The 26,196-nt window shown below is 42.7% G+C and overlaps 2 protein-coding genes across 2 annotated transcripts in view; one reads left to right on the top strand and one right to left on the bottom strand.

Annotated features, from left to right (window-relative positions):
- UIMC1 (ubiquitin interaction motif containing 1) overlaps nt 1–5,616 on the bottom strand; it is a 66,879-nt gene extending 61,263 nt beyond the window's left edge. Inside the window, exon 1 of the mRNA XM_072146239.1 lies at nt 5,574–5,616. The gene's annotated coding sequence lies outside the window, so the exon portion shown is untranslated. The remainder of the gene's footprint in view (nt 1–5,573) is intronic.
- A 65-nt stretch (nt 5,617–5,681) lies between these two features.
- ZNF346 (zinc finger protein 346) lies at nt 5,682–23,958 on the top strand. The gene is made up of 7 exons (XM_072146236.1): nt 5,682–5,879; nt 9,521–9,624; nt 9,720–9,818; nt 10,189–10,336; nt 12,223–12,468; nt 18,307–18,400; nt 21,939–23,958. Exons 1-7 carry the CDS (start codon nt 5,822–5,824, stop codon nt 22,264–22,266), a joined length of 1,077 nt encoding a protein of 358 aa, XP_072002337.1. The 5' UTR covers nt 5,682–5,821; the 3' UTR covers nt 22,267–23,958.
- The last annotated feature ends 2,238 nt before the right edge of the window (nt 23,959–26,196 follow it).

Here is a 26,196-nt window from a genome sequence, read left to right as displayed (position 1 = left end):
AGTATATAGTACCCCCCCCCCCACATGCTCCAGCAGTATATAGTAGCCCCCACACATACTCCAGCAGTATATATAGTACCCTCCCACACATGCCCCAGCAGTATATATAGTACCCCCCCACACATGCCCCAGCAGTATATAGTACCCCCCCACACATGCCCCAGCAGTATATAGTACCCCCCCCCCACATGCTCCAGCAGTATATAGTAGCCCCCACACATACTCCAGCAGTATATATAGTACCCTCCCACACATGCCCCAGCAGTATATATAGTACCCCCCCCACACATGCCCCAGCAGTATATAGTAGCCCCCCACACACATGCCCCAGCAGTATATAATAGCCCCTACACACATGCCCCAGCAGTATATGGTAGCCTCACACATGCCCCAGCAGTATATAGTAGCCCCCCACACACATGCCCCAGCAGTATATAATAGCCCCTACACACATGCCCCAGCAGTATATGGTAGCCTCACACATGCCCCAGCAGTATATAGTAGCCCCCCACACACATGCCCCAGCAGTATATAATAGCCCCTACACACATGCCCCAGCAGTATATGGTAGCCTCACACATGCCCCAGCAGTATATGGTAGCCGCCACACATGCCCCAGCAGTATATGGTAGCCGCCACACATGCCCCAGCAGTATATGGTAGCCACCACACATGCCCCAGCAGTATATGGTAGCCTCACACATGCCCCAGCAGTATATGGTAGCCGCCACACATGCCCCAGCAGTATATGGCAGCCGCCACACATGCCCCAGCAGTATATGGTAGCCCCCACACATGCCCCAGCAGTATATAGTAGCCCCCCACACATGACCCAGCAGTATATAGTAGCCCCCCACACATAATAATAATAATCTTTATTTATATAGCGCCATCAAATTTCGTAGCGCTTTACAAATCATAGGGGACATACACTCACCGGCCACTTTATTAGGTACACCATGCTAGTAACGGGTTGGACCCCCTTTTGCCTTCGGAACTGCCTCAATTCTTCGTGGCATAGATTCAACAAGGTGCTGGAAGCATTCCTCAGAGATTTTGGTCCATATTGACATGATGGCATCACACAGTTGCCGCAGATTTGTCGGCTGCACATCCATGATGCGAATCTCCCGTTCCACCACATCCCAAAGATGCTCTATTGGATTGAGATCTGGTGACTGTGGAGGCCATTTGAGTACAGTGACCTCATTGTCATGTTCAAGAAACCAGTCTGAGATGATTCCAGCTTTATGACATGGCGCATTATCCTGCTGAAAGTAGCCATCAGATGTTGGGTACATTGTGGTCATAAAGGGATGGACATGGTCAGCAACAATACTCAGGTAGGCTGTGGCGTTGCAACGATGCTCAATTGGTACCAAGGGGCCCAAAGAGTGCCAAGAAAATATTCCCCACACCATGACACCACCACCACCAGCCTGAACCGTTGATATAAGGCAGGATGGATCCATGCTTTCATGTTGTTGGCGCCAAATTCTGACCCTACCATCCGAATGTCGCAGCAGAAATCGAGACTCATCAGACCAGGCAACGTTTTTCCAATCTTCTACTGTCCAATTTCGATGAGCTTGTGCAAATTGTAGCCTCAGTTTCCTGTTCTTAGCTGAAAGGAGTGGCACCCGGTGTGGTCTTCTGCTGCTGTAGCCCATCTGCCTCAAAATTGGACGTACTGTGCGTTCAGAGATGCTCTTCTGCCTACCTTGGTTGTAACGGGTGGCGATTTGAGTCACTGTTGCCTTTCTATCAGCTCGAACCAGTCTGCCCATTCTCCTCTGACCTCTGGCATCAACAGGGCATTTCCGCCCACAGAACTGCCGCTCACTGGATGTTTTGTCTTTTTCGGACCATTCTCTTTAAACCCTAGAGATGGTTGTGCGTGAAAATCCCAGTAGATCAGCAGTTTCTGAAATACTCAGACCAGCCCTTCTGGCACCAACAACCATGCCACGTTCAAAGGCACTCAAATCACCTTTCTTCCCCATACTGATGCTCGGTTTGAACTGCAGGAGATTGTCTTGACCATGTCTACATGCCTAAATGCACTGAGTTGCCGCCATGTGATTGGCTGATTAGAAATTAAGTGTTAACGAGCAGTTGGACAGGTGTACCTAATAAAGTGGCCGGTGAGTGTATATAACTATATTACATTACAAAGAACAAACAGTCATATGGAACAATAGGAGTGAGGGCCCTGCTCACAAGAGCTTACAGTCTATGAGGATGAGGGGGTGACACAAGAAGTTGTATTATGGTCCAGCCATTCTTTATAAGGGAACAATATAAAATAATTTAATAAATAATTTACTAAACAACGATGTTGCTGCTTGAACCAGCCATCAGCTGCCATCTTATTTACAGGGTCCTAGGTGAAAAAGACTGCAGAGAAGCCTGGAGCTTGGTATATATCAGCTGTTTGCCAGATAACAGATGGGAGATAGGACATAGGATGGATTAGTAAAGGGAGAGTTGACATTTCATGCAGTTAGCGAGTGTGATAGGCTTGCCTAAAGAGATGGGTTTTAAGAGCACGTTTGAAGCTTTGGAGGGTGGGTATTAGTCTCAGAGTCTGGGGAAGGGCATTCCAGAGAATTGGTGCAACTCGGGAGAAGTCCTGGATACGTGCATGGGAGGTTCGAATTAAGGTAGAGATTAATCTAATGTCACTGGCAGATCGAAGAGCACGAGAAGGGCGATAGACTGAGATGAGAGAAGAGAGATAGGGAGGTGCAGCATTATTCAGAGCTTTGTGGATGAGGGTTATTATTTTAAAGTGAATACGGAAGGAGACAGGTAGCCAGTGCAGTGATTGGCACAAACTGGAGGCATCCGTGTAGCGTTTGGCCTGAAAGACGAGCCTGGCTGCTGCATTAAGAATAGATTGAAGAGCCCCAGCAGTATATAGTAGCCCCCCAAACATGCCCCAGCAGTATATAGCGCCCCCACACATGCCTTAGCCGTATATGGTAGCCACCACACATGCCCCAGCAGTATATAGCGCCCCCACACATGCCCCAGCAGTATATGGTAGCCACCACACATGCCCCAGCAGTATATGGTAGCCACCACACATGCCCCAGCAGTATATGGTAGCCACCACACATGCCCCAGCAGTATATGGTAGACGCCACATATGCCCCAGCAGTATATGGTACCCACCACACATTCCCAGCAGTATATAGTAGCCCTCCACACATGCCCCAGCAGTATAAAGTACAGGCAAAAAACAAAAAAAAATAATACTCACCTGTCTGTGCTCCCTGCAGCCACCTCCTCCACGCTCTCAAGATCTACTGATCCAGGCACTGACCTCATGGCTTAGGCAACGGCGCCTGGATCATAGAGTTGAGTCCTCTCTATAACCCAGGCGCCGTCGCCCTAAGCAAAGGATTAAGTACCTGGACCGGACAATGCGCACAGGCAGCACACTGCTGATCACTATTGAGGGGCGGGATGGCGTCCAAAGAGTGGGAGGCGAGTATAGTGTGCTAGGTGATCGCCAACCCATTATTATTTTTTGGAGAAATATAGAAAAAGGAAGTCCAGTCACTGGATGAGGATCCAATAAAATGACAGGCGAGTCAGTAGTGGAACGTGTCTATTCTGCTTATTCTGGGACATTTCCTATTCTGCTCTGCCTTCATAAACCAGACCAGACCACACAAGTCCATGAACATGGAAGAAAAATGGCTTATCATGAATAGTTGTGTACATGAGCCATCATTGTAATGGATGGAATTTATATTAGTCTCATCCAGGGCTGTATTTAGTCTTCATGCCAGTGCGTACGCTCTATTGTTGTTGCCAGCCATCAATATCGAAAACCTCCAAAGATCCAGAAAAATATTTTTAACTCCATCCTTCTCATATTTTGGCCCCCTGTCCTCCATCCTCCTCGTATTGTGGCCCCCTGTCCTCTATCCTCATCATATTGTAGAACCTGTCCTCCACCTTCCTCATATTGTGGCCCCCTGTCCTCTATTCTCATCATATTGTAGTCCCTGTCCTTCACCTTCCTCATAGTGTGCCCCCCTGTCCTCTATCCTCATCATATTTTGGTCCCTGTTCTACATCCTCCTCATATTGTGGCGCCCTGTGCTCCACCTTCCTCATATTGTGCCACCCTGTCCTCCACCTTCCTCATATTGTGGTCCCTGTTCTACATCCCCCTCATATTGTGGCCCCCTGTCCTCATCATATTTTGGTGCCTGTTCTACATCCTCCTCATATTGTGCCGCCCTGTCCTCCACCTTCCTCATATTGTGCCGCCCTGTCCTTCACCTTCCTCATATTGTGCCACCCTGTCCTGCACCTTCCTCATATTGTGCTCCCTATTCTCCATCCTACTCATATTGTTGGCCCCTGTCCTCCTTCATCCACATATTGTTGCCTCCTGTTCTCCATTGTCCGCATATTGTTGCCCCCTGTCCTCCACCACCCCCAGTGTGTTTTAAAACATAATGAAAAAGGCTCCAGCATGATCCCATCCTTAGGGAACACTGCATTTTTGTATCGCACTTACTCTGATGGAAATTAAATGTTACCTTAACATGTGACCACAGGGGAGGCCTTCTGATTAAGTCTCTAAAAGACTGTTGCCCACAAGTGAGTTTGATCTGATATAGGAATTACCTAACAAAACCCAGAATCACTGGATAACTCTGCATATCAGTTCAGTCATTATAGGTTCGGTCTAGTAAATACCGCCAGCAGAGTTTGTTGGAGCAAAGTAATTTGTGGTCACCCATGGTGTCTTCCCTGTTTCTCGCTGTGGCTATTGAATGCACTTAAAGAGAACCTACCACCACGAATCTACCTATAAAGGTAGATTGGGTGGTAGGTGGATGTAAGGGACGTGAGGATAGCTCTTTTTAGAGCTAATCCTCACGTCCCCGCTAACTTTTGGGAAACTTTATTGACCGAATATGTAAATTTAGTTATGCGGCTACTGGGGCGTGGAGTAGCCGGCACGAGGCTACACAGCGCGGCTACTCCACGCCGCGGTAGCCACATTACTCCTCCTACCCTGTTGTGTGCGGCGCGCAGCTCCTCGTAGCTGCGCGCCCTCATCCGATATGATGGCGTTCTGCGCATCCGCAGTAGCCGGCCTGTCAGACGAGGGCGCGCAGCTACGAGGAGCTGCGCGCCGCACACAACAGGGTAGGAGGAGTAATGTGGCTACCGGGGCGTGGAGTAGCCGCGCTGTGTAGCCTCGTGCCGGCTACTCCACGCCCCTGTAGCCGCATAACTAAATTTACATATTCGGTCAATAAAGTTTCCCAAAAGTTAGCGGGGACGTGAGGATTAGCTCTAAAAAGAGCTATCCTCACGTCCCTTACATCCACCTACCACCCAATCTACCTTTATAGGTAGATTCGTGGTGGTAGGTTCCCTTTAGCTTTACTGGCCAAAACTGCTCCCTGCGGCCATATTGTGCTGCAGCCAAGACACTACTTAGCTGTGTCATCCCCATCATTGCTGGCGGTGTCTGGGGATTCGGTCACTTGCTGTATGTATTTTCTATATAATCGAATGCCGCCACACATACCAGCAACCAGCAGTGCACGTGGTGGCGTCGCGCCGTGTGCTTTGGCTAATAAAGCTTTGTTTGTTTGTGTTTTTTTTTTTTTTTTTTTTTTTTTTTTTGTAGAAGGGTTATTCTCTGGAGGGGTTTGAATCTCGCGAGAGTAGCGGCGGCCTGGCTGAAATCTCGCGAGGTTTCCACTGTAAACGCGTGTGTACCTTTACTGACGCTGTGTGTGCAGTGCGGTGCGCGGTCTAGCAGGCGCTTCTTTTAAGAAAAATGGCGGAAGATTTCGGGAATGGTGAAGCTATGGAGCTGCCGGTGGGAGCGGCTGCAGGTAGTTATAACGGAGCACCGAGAGATGGGCCACAGGTGCTGTGAGGATGGGAGTGGGTGTAACCGGGGTAGGCCAGAGCGCTGTGTCTCCATGCACCTTATACTAGATATGAATGAGGTGCTTTATACAGGGGAGTGTGCGCAGCTCTGGCATGTATGACGCTTTATGGTACAGAGATGATAGAAACGTGCACCACTAGGGTTCTGTACTCACATAGCGATTCTCATGTGCCTCCAGGAGTGTATCCTGCACTGGTCCCATTGTAGTTAATGGGGACTGTGTGATTGATGTCAGACATGAGCCTTGTAAGGTTATGTTCACATCTTTTAGTCGCCCTTGTAAGCAGTGAGAGTCCTTACAATAGAGGGCTATGACATGTCCCACTGTATGTTCATAGAGTAGGTTACATTGTCCAGTTATCTTAGCCAGTGATTGACTGGTCATGAAGGAAATGATCAGTTACATCACTGTGACCCTCGCTGAGAATATGCTCGGTGGAGGCCGGAGATGGATATCATATAAGTACAGAAAGCAGGTGGTATAGTGCACCCTGCTTTGCTTTTTTTTTTTTTTTTTTTTTAATCCAGAGAATGCAACATATACTGAGCAGATGGAAAAAAAAATAGGCCACTTTTGTCTGTACTGCAGGAGCTTTTCTGGCATACATGCTAAACATGTCAAAAATATATGCCATGTGAATGTATTATCTTAAAGGGAACCTACCACCACAAACTACCTATAAAGGTAGATCGGGTGGTAGGTGGATCAATGGGACGTGAGGATTAGCCCTTAACTTTTTTGTTAACTTTTATTAAACTTGTATGCAAATTTACTTATGCGGCTACTGGGGCGTGGAGTAGCCGCATCTGAGGTTACACGAGGCGGCTACTCCACACCCCGGTAGCCTCTTTTCCCCTCCTACTCACCATCTTCGGCCCTCGTCCGGCGATCCTGCCGTCTACGTATGCGCAGAAGAGCGCGGTCACTGCTCCGAAACAGGCGCGGTCCTGCTCTTCTGCGCATTCGCAGAAGGCAGGATCGCCGGAAGAGGGCGCGCAGCTACGCGGAGCTGTGCGCCGAAGATGATGAGTAGGAGGGGAAAAGAGGCTACCGGGGCGTGGAGTAGCCGCCTCGTGTAACCTCAGATGCGGCTACTCCACGCCCCAGTAGCCGCATAAGTAAATTTGCATACAAGTTTAATAAAAGTTAACAAAAAAGTTAAGGGCTAATCCTCACGTCCCATTGATCCACCTACCACCCGATCTACCTTTATAGGTAGTTTGTGGTGGTAGGTTCCCTTTAATGCCAGGGGTCACTTGTGCAGGAGACCTGAACTCCTCACAAAGGTGAATGTAGTGACCTGTGATCAGTTTCCTGGAGCTGTTGTTGGGAAACTCAAATATGTTTCCCAGCGTGATGTACCCAAGGAGGACATTCTTTCTGTTACACACCAATGTTAGAAGCGGCAGAAGTGGCATCATACAGTAGTATTGAGCAGTAATGCCTTAAAGGGCATCTACCACCAGGATGAACACTAACATACTGGTGTGTTACCCCTCTTGCTGGATCTTCTGTTCGTTTAGCTTCTTATGCTCTGGCCTTTACAAAAAAAAGGCTTGTAAGACTGGAGCCTCTCAATATCATTTGGTTAATTTTGGAAGCATTTTTCTTACAACCAAGGGTATAAGAAGCTAAAAGAAGCACATATCCTGCCACGGAGGGCACACACCAGTATGTCAGTGTGCTTGGTTTACTATCCTTCATCCTTTTGGTAGATTTCCTTTAAGGCTTTACTGCTCAATACGACTGTATGTCATCACTTAAAGGTGTTGTACCAATTGAGGAATTTTATTCTCTATCCACATAATAAGGATAACAAGCTGATTGGTGAGTATCGGTCAAGTGGGACTTTCACCAATCGGGAACAACCCCCCCCCCCAGTAATATGCTGTGTTAATCGATGGAGTGGCAGGTTGAGCATGTGTGCTACTCTATTCAATAGGAAGAGAGTGTTGGAATTAGCAGAGAGCTGCACACTCATAGTGGACATGCTGGAGATATGAGTGCTATGCTCTGCAATTTCTGACACTCTCACACTGCTGAATGGAGCATCAGGACATGTGCTCAACCTACTCCTCCACCAGTTAGTAAGATGACCCCATTAATGGGAACCTGTCCTCCCCTGTATCCCCATAGGCACTTATATGCATATTCCCAAACCTTTATAAACGCTCTGCCTTTTTTTTAGCTGAAAAGACAACTTGTATCAAAGAACACCTGTGTCTCTTGATGTCCCAAGTCTCAGAGCGTAGTGTGGCTCTTGCGCAGAACAATGCGGCCAACTGGTACTGTGCATGTCTGCAAAAAACAAGATGGTAATTGTTTTTTTATTTTTAAACCTGCTAATGTTGGAGCTGTTTCATGAGGGGGAAACAGCTTCCCGATACGCATACCCCTAGGACTTGGGACATCAAGAGAAACAGGTATTCTTTGATATGTTATTTTTACAACTAAAAAAAGTCAGAGTATTTATAAAAATGGTTTGGGAATGTGTTTATGGGGACATGGGAAAGGATATAAAGGGTGCAGGTGATTGGTCCCTTTTAGGTTATGTTCCCATGGCCGTATTTGACCAGTGGAAAATTTGGGTTAAAATCTTGTGTCGGCATTTCCAACACTCCCTATTTTCTGAGCAGTGCCGGCCTGCATTATAGGGCATGGTGGAGTTGTACAAGCTATGGCATGGCTCGTGACCTTTGGCTTCCTCTGACAGCTCACTATTCCTCTCTATAGCAATGATCATGGAAGTCCCAGGCAGCATAGGGGAACTTGGGGTATGTTCCCTTGTTCTGCTGATCAGGGGCTTATCTTGGTCGGTGTCCCTGAGATTATAGGTTAATTTCCTCTGACAGATGGATTATAATCCTTAATGGAAAAAACTTCAGCCCCCAGTTTAAAGGTGAAAAATAATTAGTTACTTGGCACAGTGTGCTGAGCTTAAAGTTTTAAATTTCAGAGAATATTTTTGTCCGTCTGTCCCATGCATTAAAGTTCTGCATGCGTCCTGATGCTCCATTCATTAGTATGGGATGGATAGAAATAGCCATGAACAGCACTCTGGTATCTCCAGCACTCATGTAAATAGTAGTTGGGAGATAACTGAACATTTTACTCTGAAATTCCAATACTCCCTCACTATTGAATGTAGTGGTTAGACACATGCTTGACCATCTCCTCCATTCATAAGTGAGAACTAGATGCTAGGGTTTCGATGCTGTGATTGGTGGATTTCCCAGAAGTCTGACCTTGACCAGTGTATACCCTATGCCATGGATAGAGGAGAACATGCTAAATTGGTACAACGCCTTTACGTCTAACTTACATCTGCAATTTTTCCTCGGCCATGTTGGTTTCCCTGTATGAAGATCTGCATCATACTACTACCCTAAATCTTTACACAAGCCCTTTATAATAAACCAAGTAAAACAAATTTTAATGTAACTAATCAGTTTTAAAGTGTTGAGTCCTACAAATCTAAACTTTTTTGCTCAAGCCATTTGGGAAATCTAGAATTTTTTAGGACTCTGTTCATGCACATTGTTTGATTCATCTGATGTCCTCTCATGGGCTTTATCTTCTAGTTAATCGTCTTATCCGGGAGAACAGCCACCTTTTCTCTGATGCACATTGTAAAGTGTGCAGTGCAGTCCTTATCTCAGAATCCCAGAAGCTTGCACATTACCAGGTAGCTTTTCTTTTCTTTTTTTTTCATCTCTCCCTTTTATTATTTTACATGTTGTTGGATTTCATGTGTCTATTTTTTTTATTTTGCCCTAAAAGAGCAAGAAACATGCAAATAAATACCGCCGGTACTTGTCCATCCACAAAGGTGAAGACTTCAGTCCAGCTAAGAAGATGAAAGCTGACTACACTTCGGACGTATGTATAGTCTTTTAGTAAAATAAGTATTTTGGGGGATACAGTGCTAAAGGTCAAACAATATGGTAACATAGTTTCCTGCCGTACACACTTCTGTTGTAATGAGCCTTAATTTGCAATACCTCCAGTTGTTGCATTGATTTTTTTTCTGACAGAGTAAATTCTCATCTTGGTATTTCTGAGGACTAAGTATTTCTCTAAGGTGTTTCCCCCCCCTAAGATAAAAGGGTCACAGATGTGATATTTTGATAAATCGTGACTGTGATGAATCTATAGGTCATTTTGGGGTGGCTTTATTGGGCAGATTTTATTGAAAATAAATGCAGAATTTGTTTTACAGTAATATTTCTATTTTCTTTTTTTGCTTTAGCCGGCGCCTGTTGATGATGGAGATAGAAACAAATGCTGCCCAGTATGCAACATGACCTTCTCCTCCCCCGTGGTTGCTATGTCTCACTACATTGGCAAAACACATGCAAGAAATTTGAAAATGAAGGAACAGGGTGTTGTATTGCAAGGTATGAATTTATAGGGAATGTATATACACTCACCGGCCACTTTATTAGGTACACCATGCTAGTAACGGGTTGGACCCACTTTTGCCTTCAGAACTGCCTCAATTCTTCGTGGCATAGATTCAACAAGGTGCTGGAAGCATTCCTCAGAGATTTTGGTCCATATTGACATGATGGCATCACACAGTTGCCGCAGATTTGTCGGCTGCACATCCATGATGCGAATCTCCCGTTCCACCACATCCCAAAGATGCTCTATTGGATTGAGATCTGGTGACTGTGGAGGCCATTTGAGTACAGTGAACTCATTGTCATGTTCAAGAAACCAGCCTGAGATGATTCCAGCTTTATGACGTGGCGCATTATCCTGCTGAAAGTAGCCATCAGATGTTGGGTACATTGTGGTCATAAAGGGATGGACATGGTCAGCAACAATACTCAGGTAGGCTGTGGCGTTGCAACGATGCTCAATTGGTACCAAGGGGTCCAAAGAGTGCCAAGAAAATATTCCCCACACCATGACACCACCACCACCAGCCTGAACCGTTGATACAAGGCAGGATGGATCCATGCTTTCATGTTGTTGACGCCAAATTCTGACCCTACCATCCGAATGTCGTAGCAGAAATCGAGACTCATCAGACCAGGCAATGTTTTTCCAATCTTCTTCTGTCCAATTTCGATGAGCTTGTGCAAATTGTAGCCTCAGTTTCCTGTTCTTAGCTGAAAGGAGTGGCACCCGGTGTGGTCTTCTGCTGCTGTAGCCCATCTGCCTCAAAGTTCGACGTACTGTGCGTTCAGAGATGCTCTTCTGCCTACCTTGGTTGTAACGGGTGGCGATTTGAGTCACTGTTGCCTTTCTATCAGCTCAAACCAGTCTGCCCATTCTCCTCTGACCTCTGGCATCAACAAGGCATTTCCGCCCACAGAACTGCCGCTCACTGGATGTTTTTTCTTTTTCGGACCATTCTCTGTAAACCCTAGAGATGGTTGTGCATGAAAATCCCAGTAGATCAGCAGTTTATGAAATACTCAGACCAGCCCTTCTGGCACCAACAACCATGCCACGTTCAAAGGCACTCAAATCACCTTTCTTCCCCATACTGATGCTCGGTTTGAACTGCAGGAGATTGTCTTGACCATGTCTACATGCCTAAATGCACTGAGTTGCCGCCATGTGATTGGCTGATTAGAAATGAAGTGTTAACGAGCAGTTGGACAGGTGTACCTAATAAAGTGGCCGGTGAGTGTATGTGTGTGTATATATGTATCTCACATGTGTTGTTCATATAACCTGTAGGGCGGAGGCTCTCGGGCTGAATTCGCTCCATACATGGCGTGTGACTGCTGTATTTTACGGCCGAAAGCAGTTGCTAACCTTTTAATCAGCAATAGTTATGCGTTGCTGCCGCCATCTTGGTATTAATTGTAAATGGGTGTATGGGCGGTATATCCCCAGGTTTCCTTCTCTGCTGAATTTTGTCTGGCTAGCAGATCTGTCAGACTACATAGAAGCTGCATGCAAAGAAGGGGGTGTAGTAAGACACAGAAGTAGTCTGCATAGAGAGGACTACAAAATTAGAGATACGCAGAGATGAAAGGTGTCAGAAAATAACAGAATGCAAGTGACAAGCCATGTTCTCTACATTTGCACACACCTCACTGAAAGATTTTATATGCCTTTAGTAGAGAGAAAATGACTTACAAAGCCCATAGTAATGCACATTTTGGGGAAATAAGCTGCCTTTTTCTACTGATGCAACCAATAGCATTTTGTGGCATATAACAATCAAGCAGGTGCAATATTTATGTTTGGGCAGATATATCATATACACAAATTCTCGATGGGAATTGTTCTTGCTATCTTAACTGGATGTTTGTGTTTTAAGGTATGCCACAAGTTCCCAAGCCTCCACGTGTGCCACCAGCAAACCCAGATAAATCGGACCGTAACAAGTTTTGCCAACTTTGCAACGCTACCTTTAATAACCCCCACATGGCAGAGCAGCATTACAGGGGCAAGAAACATGAGAAGCAAGAGAAAAAAAACAAGCTCATGACTATTTACTCGAGCTCTGGGAAAGCTCTACTACCAACTGCACCCATCAATCCACTTATGCCAGGCTCTGGAGCAAGTGAGTCCAATGCTGAGCCTGATTCTGAAAAACCCACTGTCTAATGTGTCAGGAAATAAGTTTTGTAGTAGAACTTTTTCTGTTTTAATAATGTTTATTTGCTCTACTAGTCCAGCTTTATATTAGGGCACATCTTTGCTTTTTCTCTTCATTATCTCCATAATAATGTACTGCATGAACATCTACTCACATCAACACATTCTGTACTGATGAGCTGCTTTGTGAGCTCTCATACAAAGGCAGACTGATTCTGCCGGTGTGTGCTGCTCAAATTTCTCACCCTAAAACCTTCATACTATAGCTTTAATGTATTCTTACTCTGCTATACATTTTGTTTTTTTTTTTATTATTTTAAATTTGTGTATCATTTAGTTTAATTTTAAAAGGGGTTTACCGGTAACAATCACCAGGGGGCTGGGATTGGGAAATTAAGAATGCATGCCTGCTGCACTCTGGCTCTCGCAAGGTTTTGGGGTTTGGTGGATCTGCTTCAGCCAATAAGTGACCACCTCATACCAGGAGACACCAAAGGTCTCCTGAAAAACGGAATTGACTCCTGTGACCTAAGGTCATTTATTGAATGAAGTGGAAAGCACTGCAGCGACTCCGGAGCGCAGCATGAATGTGTTCTCTCCCCTCCTACTGGGGGATGTAATGCATTGCACCACCTAAAATGAAGCTAATCGTGTGTGCCTGTGCATTTTCTTTTCGAAATCTTAAGCTTTTTTTTATTTTTTATTTTTTTTATCATAAACTTCTTTAATCTTGTATTAATTTATTGTTGGCTGCTTATGAGGGTGCCCAATGCAGCACATCCACAGCTGTGTTTGATCCCCTGACCACGCTCTGTGACCAGTGGATACAAGCTGAATTGGATAAAGCCTTGGCCACTGGCCACCACAGGAGGGCATGGCTTCTAATGCAGCTGTTGATGTGCCCAGCACCCCATCATGTGTACTTGTGTTCATAGAGGTAAACCTTTACCTGTTACTTGTGTTAGATTGTTAGTGGTTGCATGTTTGTGTTATATTTAATTTTTTTTCCTATTTAGTCTTTATTTTTATTAACTCATTTTAAATGCAGTTAGCCTTATACGTTTGTAACATTCAGAGTGGCCTGTGGGCAGACGGCGGGAAAATTCTTGATAGAAGAGCAGCACGATGTTCACATTAACAACCCCTAACAAAACGCTTCCCCTCCTATATTAAGGATGTAGGTAAATATTGCATTGTCTAATACAGATGGAATAGTTTAGCGCCTTTACCATCTGTACCTTTCTAAAACATGTAAATAATTATATAAATAGGTTTAAGATGGATTAAAATTGCTGGTCAAGGCTGTGTAAGCTTATTCAAAACCAAGAGGTCCTGGTGAGCAGCTGATCTTCAGTGCACGCCCCTGTGACTTACCTGGGCCCTGAACCCAGGCAGTGCACGCTCCTCTCCTATCCCCTCTCCATAGTTGGCTAAAAATCCACTCTGCAAATTTGGGCATGAATAGGACATCTATTTTATGTGGAGTGGCCGTCTGGTTATGTTACGGTGTAACGAGACACTTTATGCTCACAGTACCATCATCTGGTGTGATCCGGATGCAATTTGTGTGGCCAGATCAAAACCCCCAATACGGTCCTATTCACTGGGCCTTGGAGAGTTTTCACACATAGCATGATCAGCCTATGAACATGGACCCTGTAGAGTCCTATGTTTCGGGTTGACCACTCTGCCAGGGATGGGATTCCTGGTATCCTATTCATGTGTGGTGCAAGGAGACCCTTTAACAGCAGCACTGGAATAATTAATTACACAGTCGATGCAGAACAATGCAAGTCAGCATGGTCTATAAACTGTGGAAAACTATGCAGATATTAGAACGTGTTGCAGAATATAATAATCTTGCACTTGACCTGTGTTACATTTCTGTTAGAACTCCCATTTTAAAGCTCCTATTTTTAGCCGTGGAAGTCTGTTGTCTCCTGTTTACATATCCTGGCTCACTTTCTGAGCCTGCAAATGCAAAAGGGATACCACAAGCAGTAGTCCTCTCCCCTACCTCTTGCACTGTAACCTTCTTGAGGAATAAAGTGGGACAAAGCCTTCTACATAAGGCACAGAATCCACTTACATTTACTGCATACATAAAATATAGAAAGAAAAAAACAATTCAGCATTTAAGCCTTGCAGGGGTATAGGATTCACCATGCATCCTTTTTCTGGTGCATAGGCCCAGACTTTGGAAAGTTTGCAATGAACCCTGTGCATAATATTGATAAATTATACAGAGTTCTTGTTTAGCCTTTAAATGAAACCTACCACTTGAAATGGTAGATGTAAGCTGCAAATAAAGAGCACCAGCTTGGTGCGACGAAGCTCCTTCAGCTATAAAGATTAAAAAGTGATTAAACCGCGATACAGCGGTTTAGGACACTAACGAAAGTTTGCTCCGGCACCAGCTCACCCTGAGCTGGTGCTTGGTATTTGCAGCTTACACCTACCATTTCATGTGGTAGTTTTCCTTTAAGAGCCAACAGTACAGTGTCAGCTCTGTTACATATCAGGGAAACAAGAACTCTGTGCACAATATTGATATAACACAGAGTTCAGTCCCCAGCAGAGAGATCAGTCCGAGGCATGGCACTTCTCACATCCGTGATCACAGGCTCATTAACACTCCCCATTTACAAGGTCAGGGTACTAGGCTTGTGGCCTAAAGGTCCTCCTATCACCCACGAGTGCTTTCAGTGTTTTATTTCTTTTACGAGGTTGGTTCTTGACAGATTAGCGGTAGGGGATGATATTTGTAGGATTAAGATGTTTGTGTAGACTGCAGTTGTCTTCTAACGTCAGTCAGTACCTGGAATGTGTAAATGTAATTTTTTTTTCTTTAACATGAATTAAACCTTGCAATTGTACTGCATAGTTATTGTAGGTTGAAATCACTTGGAAGATGTGAATGTGTTTATTCCTAATAAAACATCCTTTGCTGGATTCTTCAAGAAATAAAATTGTGTTTAAAGTTTTTAAAAGCATATTTTGTCCATTATTTTTTAAATTGGCAGATGACTTATTTTTAATATTATTTGGTATATTAAAAATGATCATCTTTATCTCCATATTTCTGTTTCTTACTGTCTGTCACCACAAAATCTTCTTCAGATTTAATAAATGGTTTTCGTCCTAGTTACCAAATATATAGCAGATCACGAAAGATTATTCCTTGTTTATGACATGAACACATATCGCAGTGATGTGATGAGAAAGATAAAGAACTGTTGAGTGCTGAAACTCCCTCCTGAATTTATACTTCAGAAGATTACAGCACAACATGGTGGGGGGGGGGGGGGGAGCATTTATCAAAAAATTTACCAGTTTCTGGCATAGAAACACTGAAGTATGGCTGTTTGCACACGAATGACCCCTCACCTCTCCATAGAGCTCCACGGCCTACGGGCCGCAACCCAGGGAAAGATGGGACATGTCCTATCTTTTTCCTGTGTAGGGAGCAGCACCATATCGCTCTGTGCGGCCCTGGCCATCTATGAGGGACGTATGTACGGCTGCAAGTCGTGTGCATGGGGCTTATTGCAATTTTGTGTGCATGGGGCCTAATTACACTTCAAGAAATTGCTAATATTTTTGTAGCTACACCACCTCCATGCCATGTGGGTGTATAGGGGTGCGGCCGCCAGCAAAGTGGACAGGCAGAGGGCAAAAATGCCAGGTTGGATATGGAGCAATTTTAAATACGTCGAGAGTTATAAGCAGATCTGCTGAGACGTGGGGGGGGGTCCTTTATTATATGCTGGCACACAAGTACCAGCGTGTGATAAAATTTTCCCAGTGTGTAAATTTGCAATAAATATCCCCAGGGACCAATCTTTCTTAACCTTGTTTTCAAGTCGGAGGTTCATACTCTTGGGCCCACTTGGCCTATGTCGGGTATGAATCGCATGAAGCATAATTTGTCAACTTGCCAAGTTTGCTAGCCTCTATCCACAGCATAGGAGACCAATCTAACCACTGGAACCCCCACAAAAATATTTGTCTCAATCTCGCCAAAGAATAGAGGCAGGTAGAGTAATACTCTGTAGAAATTAGTAGTCCAATTTGTAGTCTGTGATTATGGTCATTCTGTGACTCTTTATTAGTTTTTCCCCGCTTTTTGGCAGCCTCCTAGATGGTTAGTGGAGATGTATAGGTTCTGTATCTTCTATGTTATCTGACACCTTATGAGCTTCTATCTGCTATGATCGACGTGTGCATCTCCATGTTCAGTTTTTCAGATGCAGTTTTTGAAGCCAAAAGCCGGTGTGGATCACAATGGGTTAGGACTTGTCATTGAAAAGAGCTGCTCCTTCTCTATTTTCACTCCACTCCTGGTTTGGACGTCAAAAACTGAACGTGTGGACGCACCCTCAAGCCGCTGCCCATGAGGATATTTGGTCCAACAGTCTGGCTCTGTGTGCTTATAGGGTTGGCCACACTTAGAATCTCTGTACTGAACGGACATTCTGTGCAAGTACACAAAGCAAGTCTGTGGAACCAAATGTGCCTGTGGTAATCATACGAGCCAAAGTAAATGGAGAATGAAGAACTTTAATGAGACACATTCTAAAGTTTCTTTTACTATTTTATACAAAGTTTGTAGAAAAGTTAGTAACTGTTTTAAAGATCTAGCTATTTCTCCAGACATAATCTAACAGGATTTGAATATTCTTGGTCATTTCTAATTTAATTGACAATTGGATGTTTTAATGGAAGAGTTGAGTGAGTTGGTGACCACCTTGTGTCCCAGCCTGGCCCTTATGCATTCAGAAGTTCACAGAACTAACATTTTCATATATGTATTCATTATTTCCCACACATGATGTTCAATACTGTGTCACCCCCAAACTGAAAAGTATTGTTGGGTTTTTAGACCTGCCATGTACAGGCAGCCCCCGACTTACATGCCCCTTAGTTACAGACAGACCTCTCTGCCCCTCTCTGCTTTGGTGAAGCTCTCTGGATGCTTTACTTTAGCCCCAGGCTGCAATGATCAGCTGTAAGGTGTCTGTAATGCAGCTTTATTGATAATTCAATTGTCACTGGGACAAAAAAAAGTTTTGCCTGCAGTTACTATTATAAATTTATCTGTTCCGACTTGCATACAAATTCAACTTAAGAACAAACCTAAAGAATCTATCTTGTACGTAACCTGGAGACGGCCTGTACTTCTATAGAAAATCAAGTATATCTTAGTTTACTCCCTTTATTTTCAGATTTTATATTTTACTTCCAAATAATCAATGCAGAAGTCCCCAATGTCATCATACACCATGGCACAGAGGACCCATCCTGACTCGGCTTCCTCAAAATCGGGAATGCTTGAAATTTATAGGAAAATAACTTTTACGGCTCCTACATGCTTGTGCTTCGACCTTGTTTTCTTTAAAATGATACCTGAAAACCTCCCATATAGCAGATGAAGAGTTGCTACCAACTTGCTGAAATGTACTTACTGTGTATGTATGTATGTATATATATATATATATATATATATATTAGATCTCTGTATCAGGGTGTAAAAGGAGGATTCAGTCAGTGACGCTGCTTTAAAGTATGGCAGACAGTACATTTACTCTAACGTAACCTGTAAGTTGCTGCTTGATTCCACTGAAAACAAGAATATTTCCAAATATTCACATTACTGGAAAAACGAACTAGTATAGGTTCCAAATCCTCAAGTGTTGATCAGTACTACAAGCAGATATGCAGTTTTCTTGTCTCATCCTCTGTTTTATCTACGAGTCTTGGGTAGTGGGTCATATTAAATACTTACCATTCCTGTGTCTTTCAGCCGGAAACTGGTTCACCTGTGACACATGCAATGTTGTTCTGAATTCTGTAGAGCAGTATACGGCTCACGTCATGGGATCCAAACACAAGAACAAGTAAGTTTTTTACTTCTGTATCAAGTAAACCTCCCTATCACACACTATACACCTAAGTTGACATGTGATGGACACATTTTAGTTAAAACTTAATTGACCCTTTGATATTCTATACAGTACTTAATAGGTGTTGCCCAAGAGAGGTCTGTATGAGGAAGCCAGTTTTCTAACACTATATATGACCTGCAAGCATGATAACACATGCTTCAGCGTTTGTCAGTTCAATGTTGTCCTTTATTAGTCCGTGGAGGGACCGCCGTGCAACCACAGGAGTTGTCCAGGAGGGGTGCTGTTGGTAATTAGGATTGTGGTTCAGGGGCAGTAACAATGTGATCGCCACATCCAGCAGCTCTTCCGACTTCATTCACATCTGATCCAGTAAGGTCTTTTGAAGGGCCCCTAAGCCGGAGACGTTTTAGTTCGTAGTGCTCCAGCAGCTCAAAGGTGTAAGGATTCAACTTTTCTAGTCCTAAGTGTATAAATTGCAGTCTAAACCAAACACTTGCATATGATGGGGCACAGATGTATTTAATCTGACTTTAATATCAAAATATGACTACAGGCAGTCCCCAGGTTACGTACAAGATGGGTTCCATAGTATTGTACTTACGCTGAGTTTGTATGCAAGTCGGAACTGTATATTTTATAATTGTAGCTCAAGACAAAATTCTTTTTTGCTTCAGTGACAATTGGAGTTTCCAAATTTTTTGCTGTAATGGGACCAAGGATTATCAATAAAGCTTCATTACAGACACCTTACAGCTAAACATTGCAGTCTGGGACTTGGTAAAGCATCCAGAGAGCTTCACCAGAGGTCACAGTGGGCAGAGGGGTCCTTCTTTAACTAGGGTTTGTCTGTAAGTCGGGTGTCCTTAAGTAGGGGACCGCATGTACCCCTCTTAAGCGACTTGCACACCATTGAATGCACAGGGCATGAACAGGTTCTCAGACGTTGATATAATTTGTTCTTGTCATGCAGCATGTACAATACATTAATAACACCAAAGGTCGCCAATGTTTGCCTGATGTGACCCAGCCCTATTTTTTTTTCCTGACCATTTTTCAGGGTGCGACCATACGTTCAATTTTTCAGTGGCAGTTTTTGATGTCCAAACCGGGAATGGAGTAAAAGTAGGCTGAGGATCAGCATCTTTCAATTATGTCTCAACCCTTTATCATTCAAACCAGCTTTTGGCTTCAAAAGCGGCATCTGGAAAACTGAATGTGTGGACGCACCCTAAATTAGGCTTACAAAATCTAATTTTATCAGCTGTGATCATGGAATATATAGTCCTATGTGTCACAAATTTAATATAAGAGAAACAAAACTGAGAACATCAAGAATAAAGAAAATGCTACCATTAAAGTACAGCATTCCAAAAGGTGAGATTTTACACTTTCACAAACCACCCTGTTCCTGAAATGTTAGAGGATCATGTTTTGGCCATGTATCCATTTATAGCCACAGACTTTTTTTTTTTAAGGAAAAGGAACCATTGATAAAGGTGTTGGGCAATTAACAGCAGTAGAACAGCCTGTTCACATGTTGTAAACCAAAAAAAAAATATGGGAAGGGAATTTTACAGAGGCTAATTCTAGTAGATTTAGTAATATCATCTTTAAAACACTTGAGTCTTCTGGGCTGTAAAATAACAATAGAACTGGATCATGTAACAATGGGAGGTGGTGGCTGAAAAAATTTTGCTGTATCTACAAAATTTGGGTTTAAAACTTTTGCTTTCACAACAATTAAGCAGCACTCTTCCCTTCCTACTCATTAGTAATTTTGTGATATTTCAATTTTGCAGTGCCCACACATAAATATTATGCTTGGGACTACACATTGGACTATTAAAGGGGGTTGCCCACATTTCATGGTTATCCTTTATGCATTATAGATTCCATTATATATAATTAGTTTTTTTAAACTATTGATAAATTTGGTTGCACTAAACACTATTTTACTGTTACTCAGTAGTCATGACATCAGGGTTACCATGAAATGTTATGCCTATACAGTATATGCATTTTTTTATTTTGATGGCCAAATATAAGCGGTTGTGGTTTCCAAGGTCCTGTGTATGAGCTGACTGCCTAAGTTGCAAAATTCAGAGCATGTCCAATTTCTACCTGTGTTTGTGTCTAGTCGTTTCTCCATTCGTTGGCAGGGTTGTGGAATCAGTAAGCCAAACCTGCAACTCTGAATCCTCAATTTCCCTAACTTCAACTCCACCAAAATGTTCACGTTTCCACTCTGATCTCCTCCTCTGATCTGTGGCGGAGGAGCTTCATTGTTGGATGTGTACCTAAAGTGCGCAACCTGTGCTGACGGGCCACATGCGTTTTGTCAGTGCTTCCATAACTGATGTAACACAACTGATGGAAGTGTTGAACCAGTTGCTAAAACACAAAAGAACCTAGAAATACTCGCCTCTGATCCCCTTCATCTTGATCCTGATGCTGTCCGTCACTAGTCTTTACACTCCAGGATCACCTAGAAAAGAAACTTATAACTTACAGCCAGGAGCACACATTTGCCACCTCCCTCTCCCAAGCAGTTCCCATGTGGCCAGTTTGTGTGTGTGTAGTTTAATTGTAACCCAATCTCTGCCTACCAATTACAGTGATACAAGGAATGCATAACACAGTTTACATAAGAACATGATACCTATAAAATACCACTTTTGCACAGGTCATATATGCAATGAAATAGATGCCCTGCACTACCCCTTGAGGACACTTTTCCCTTTTCGCCCTTCTCCAATTAGGAGTCTAGGCTGCACTGAGGTGGTGCTCAGCTGGTGAAAAGTTGAGAAGGCAATACCACTGTAGTAGAGAAAGCAAAAAGCGGCACTCACCGGATTCGTGCAGAGAGTTTATTCGGATACACAGAGTATAGACGTGGACATGGTGCAGACCGCGGCAAGCGGCGGGCCGTTTCGCGCCTGTATGGCGCTTTTTCTATAATGCTTTACTATAGTCCCAGACTGCCATGATCAGCTGTAAGGAGTCTGTAACAATGCTTTATTGATAATCCTTGGTCCCATTACAGCAAAAATTATGAAACTCCATTTATCACTGAGGCTAAATAATTTGTTGTTGATCTACAATTATAAAATATACAGTTTTGACTTGCATACAAATTCAACTTAAGACCAAACCTATGGAACCTATCTTGTATGTAACCCGGGGACTGCCTGTACATATAATTTTGGTGTTGTTTTTGTAATTAAAAGTTGAGTTTTAGGCACTATGTATGTACTGGCTGTAAGAATATTTATTGCGAGAGAGGACCTTTTACCTAATATATAGTTACTGTATTGTCTTAAATGTCATGATAAAAACAACGTAAAATGCCAAAGAAATTGTCATTTAAAAGAATAGCAGAATAGAAAAGTTGATCTGGACCTTCAGGCACCATTGACCCTTGGCTAACACGATGCCCCCACTATTATTTATGTATTAATGGTCAGTCCTCTAATGTGTGTGTGTTACTGCTAGACTGCTTGTACATGATGATTTACATTTCTCTCTCCAGTTTAAAAGCCATGGAAACCACAGATTGGGACACACCATCAACTAATAAGTCATCTCGCACCGGTCCATTACCCAGCCGCCTGCTATCCTTAGAAACTTCCTACACAGTTGATTATACATCATCTAGAGGTGGACTTTCATCTACTGGTACTTACTCATCGATGGCTGGGAATTACTCCACATCATCCTATGGTCTACCAAATGTGGGGAATAGCGCTTCTAGTGGGGGTTTACTTCCTCTACCCCCTCATGCTCCACAGAACCCACAACCATATATGAGAGACATGATGGGGCCTGATGGCTACAATTATTTCAGTCATGGCTACTAGACCTTGTTCATGGCCTTGGTTGGTATTCACACACTTCAGATCTATTGTAGACCTCCATTACCCATTTATATAAATGGAATAAGTTCCCCACTTGTGATTTCTACAAAGAAACGGTTGTGTGAGAATTCACCCAGTCAAATCCTAGTGACTGTGTTTCTGTTCCTTTACTTTTACCCATGAACGTAACACTTGCAACAGGAGGACTGTGTCCCTTTTTTCCGGATGTCTATGTTTTCCATTTGGAATTCTGTGAAGCCGCATAGACCTGTTCAATATACATTACATTCTTTGAAGAGGCTGGAAACTAAACCTGCAGGATTGAGGGTTTCCTACTCCTACCAGAAGCTGGATTTCCATTGTTCAGTATAACAAGTGCTTTCTGCTCCAGATTCACATATTTGTTTTTAATCATTTTAATGTTGTATTTATTTGTAATCCTTTATCTGAAAACTGTCTCTTTTCTCTTTTCTGTTGTCACAACTATGGCAACTACTGGATACGAAATGACTTTAGAAACCACAAATCTGTGCATTACAATGTGAATTATAGTTGCCCATACACCTCCATAAACTACAGACCGCTATTCCTTCCTGCTCTTCTCTGCGGATTGGGTTTGGTACTGTATGCATTTATTTTCAAGAGTAAGCTGTCACACCTCTGCCAGCAGGAACAAAGCATCGGATATGCCCAAAATGTTTCCTTCCTCAAAGGAGAGTGAGAAGGTTCACCTGACTCTTATGTGTATGGGGGTCATTATTTGGCTTCCCTTTTATTTGTAGTTATGCAGTTTACCAACTTGCACAGGATTGACATCTTAAAGGAAATCTACCATCAAAATCAATCGGGATAAACCAGGGACACTTACTCATAGATCCAGGCACTGTGACTCTGGTAATCTCCTATGTATTATCCATGGACTCCTTCCTTCTAAAATCATCTTTTAAAACTCTGCTAATGATTCTGCAGGGCTACCCTAGCCCCTGTGTGATCTGGCTTTACAGACTGTTACACTGTCTCAGCCCTGCTTCCTCCACACTTGTGCAGTGGGTACTTCCTCACAAATGCTGAAGGGGGAGGTTGAGGCAGTGTAACAGCCTGTAAAGTGGAGATCACACAGGGGCTAGGGTAGCTTCTCAGGTTCATTAGCACAATTATAGATTTTAGAAGGAAGGGATAACAAATATAAGGAGGATTACCACAGTCTGAGTTCCTGGATCTATGAGTAAGTGTCCCTGGTTTATCAAGATATGACTGGTTGTAAGAACTCTTAGCTCAGTAGATTTCCTCTTCATTTCTGCCAAGGAAATTGCATGAACAAGAACAAGAGCCTTATGAGTCCACGTGTGTCCCCTCATGATGAATATGCATCCTATGAAGATGTTACTGCAAACGTCAACCAGTATCCAATAGTTGTTCTTTAATTTTATTTATTCATTTTTTTTCTAATGTAGTAATTTTGATGTAAGTAGGACCTGATAATACCAAAAGTGATTGCTTGACTTTTCCTTCCTGTGTGTGTTTGTAATCCGTCACTAGGTGGCACATGCACTCCACAGTTGCCAGCATATGTGATGTAGTTTTAAGGGTTTACATTTCAGACATTGTGAAGGTTTCATTTTACTATTTTTGTTGATGATTGTAAGTTACAAGAACTTAGGATCTCTGGATAAGTAAAGTGATTTATTTATGGTATTGGCAATTTTTGGGTTTCACTTCTCAATCTTGACCTGCAAGGAAATTGATAAGTTTGTAGCTCGGACTGTGGGTTAGACTGCAAGGTGACTTATAAGGAATTCTATGCAAGGACCTCAATATTGTTTTGCGAAATCACAAGGAATGTTGGTGAAAACATTGGGTGGAATTTATTGTTGAAATTGCATCATATTTCTGGCATATTACGGTCACTAAATTGATGCAACTACCAATTTCAACTAATTTTTTGCCTAGTCTCGCCATTTCTCCTAATTTGCACTATATTCAAGAGAATCCTGGCAGGCAACTATTCAAAAAGTTGCAAATTTTGATGCAAAACCACTTATGTCCTTTCTTGGCATAGGAAATACTTTAGAACTGGTTTTGCAAAAATTGTGAATTTGATACAACTTTCTGTAAGTGCAGAACACAACATATGCCGGATACACATTATTTACAAAAGTATTCACCAACGGTGAAAGTTACACAACATTTTACATGTGATTAACTGCCTTTGCAGTTAACTAAAGGCTGTGCGTTCTCTGTATTTTGTAGGCTTTGTATTGTACGTGTTTTACACGAGAAATTCAGGGAAGTACGGTCTTCACGCACACCCACCACAAAAAATATAGAGAAATTGCGGGAACCTGTCACCAGATTTTCACTAATAGACCTAATGACAGGTTTACATAGAATATAGAAAATAAGTTCTCCCGATTCCCTGAGAGAGGTGTGCAGCACATAGCTGTTATTACTGTATTTTTTACATAGAATAGTGCTATCTTTTGCCGACACTGTTTTTGGCTAAAAAAATGCATACAGTAGTTGCTATCCCCAGAAAATTTACTTTGTAAGTCTAACTGGTACCCTGCTAGAAGAAGCAGTGAGTCACAAGCCGCATGTGCTATTTATGCGAGTCACTGTTTGTAATTACTCCCTCTCTTTCCCTAACATCATCTGCTCTTCTCTGTAGGAGGCAGTGGAGCATTAGGGAGATGCTAGAGACATGAACTGAGAGACACACTACCCCACATGAATAACACTTTACCCTTGTGACTAACTGCTCCTATAGGCAGGGTGCAAGATAGGCTTACAAACTTCATTTTCTAGGCATAGGAACTATGCATTTTTAAGCTAAAACACTGTTGGCAATAGTTAGCATAGTGCTATGGGAACCTGTCATTAGGTTTATAAGTGAAAATCTGGTGACAGGTTCCTTTTAAGGTGACAAAAAAAAGGTTTTGTAAGCCCTAAACTCAAGAAAATTAAATATTGTAAGTAAGCAAAGTCAGTCCAATTTTCATATTTAAAAGTATAGTAATAGTGGTTTCTAAAAGCAGTAAACATCTAGGAAAAAAGCTAAACAAAATAGATGTTTTGATTCCTGTTTATTTTCCATTCTATTTGTGAAGCTTACATATAGTTTACAGGTTTTTTTGCTGTGAGTGTCTGATGTGTTATGCTATTCAGATTTTTTGTTTTCTTTGTTTTGTTTTTTTTAGTTTAGAAGAATTATGGAGATTTAGGCTGCGGTCACATGTTGTGTTTTGGTTGAGTTTTCATTGTGTTTTGAAACTCATTACAACAGCTGAGGAGAGGTGATTTGCCTTATTACATTACTGTTAACATTTGTGTTTACAAAAAGCACTGTAAACACAATATTAACACGTGTTTACATCGCGTTTACTATGCATTTTCTAAATGCAAATGTTAATAGTAATGTTATTAGGCAAATCACCTCTCCTCAGCTGTTGTAATGAGTTTCAAAACACAATGAAAATGCAACCAAAACACACCGTGTGACCGCACCTCACAGAATAAAAAACATAGAACAGGAACTGTCAAAGGTTGAGCAACCGTTAATTTTAAAATAATAGTTTGCTATTTTGACTACGATTTTACACAAGTCAGATTTGTGAGCTTGTGAAATGTTAGTCTGTCCAGTTCAAGCAACAGGTTTATTACATGATTGGCTGATTGTGGCCAAAGCCTCTGGTAGTTTTTTGATTTTTTTTTTTTTTGGTTGTTAATCCCAGCCAACTAGTTTAGTCTCTAGCTGGTTGGATTGTTTATAGGAACCATCCTATTGGGTTGCTTGATTAGCTAAATTTCTTGTCTTGTGTATACTGTATATAAAGGGATATTACTATTTCAAGTGTGTATGCCCTTGTGGTTCAAAAAATCCAAAAGCAATAAACCCAATATATATATATATATATATATATATATATATATATA

This window comes from Engystomops pustulosus, chromosome 4 (genome assembly GCF_040894005.1).
Source record: "Engystomops pustulosus chromosome 4, aEngPut4.maternal, whole genome shotgun sequence".
In the NCBI taxonomy this organism is placed as follows: Eukaryota; Metazoa; Chordata; class Amphibia; order Anura; family Leptodactylidae; genus Engystomops; species Engystomops pustulosus.
This window is presented reverse-complemented; position numbering and strand designations above follow the sequence as displayed.

Coding starts and splice junctions, on each gene's coding strand:
- ZNF346 (XM_072146236.1), top strand. CDS start 5,822: ATGGCGGAAGATTTCGGGAATGGTGAAGCTATGGAGCTGCCGGTGGGA. Junction 12,469..18,306: donor TATGCCAGGCTCTGGAGCAA/GTGAGTCCAATG, acceptor TGTGTCTTTCAG/CCGGAAACTGGTTCACCTGT. Junction 18,401..21,938: donor GGATCCAAACACAAGAACAA/GTAAGTTTTTTA, acceptor TTCTCTCTCCAG/TTTAAAAGCCATGGAAACCA.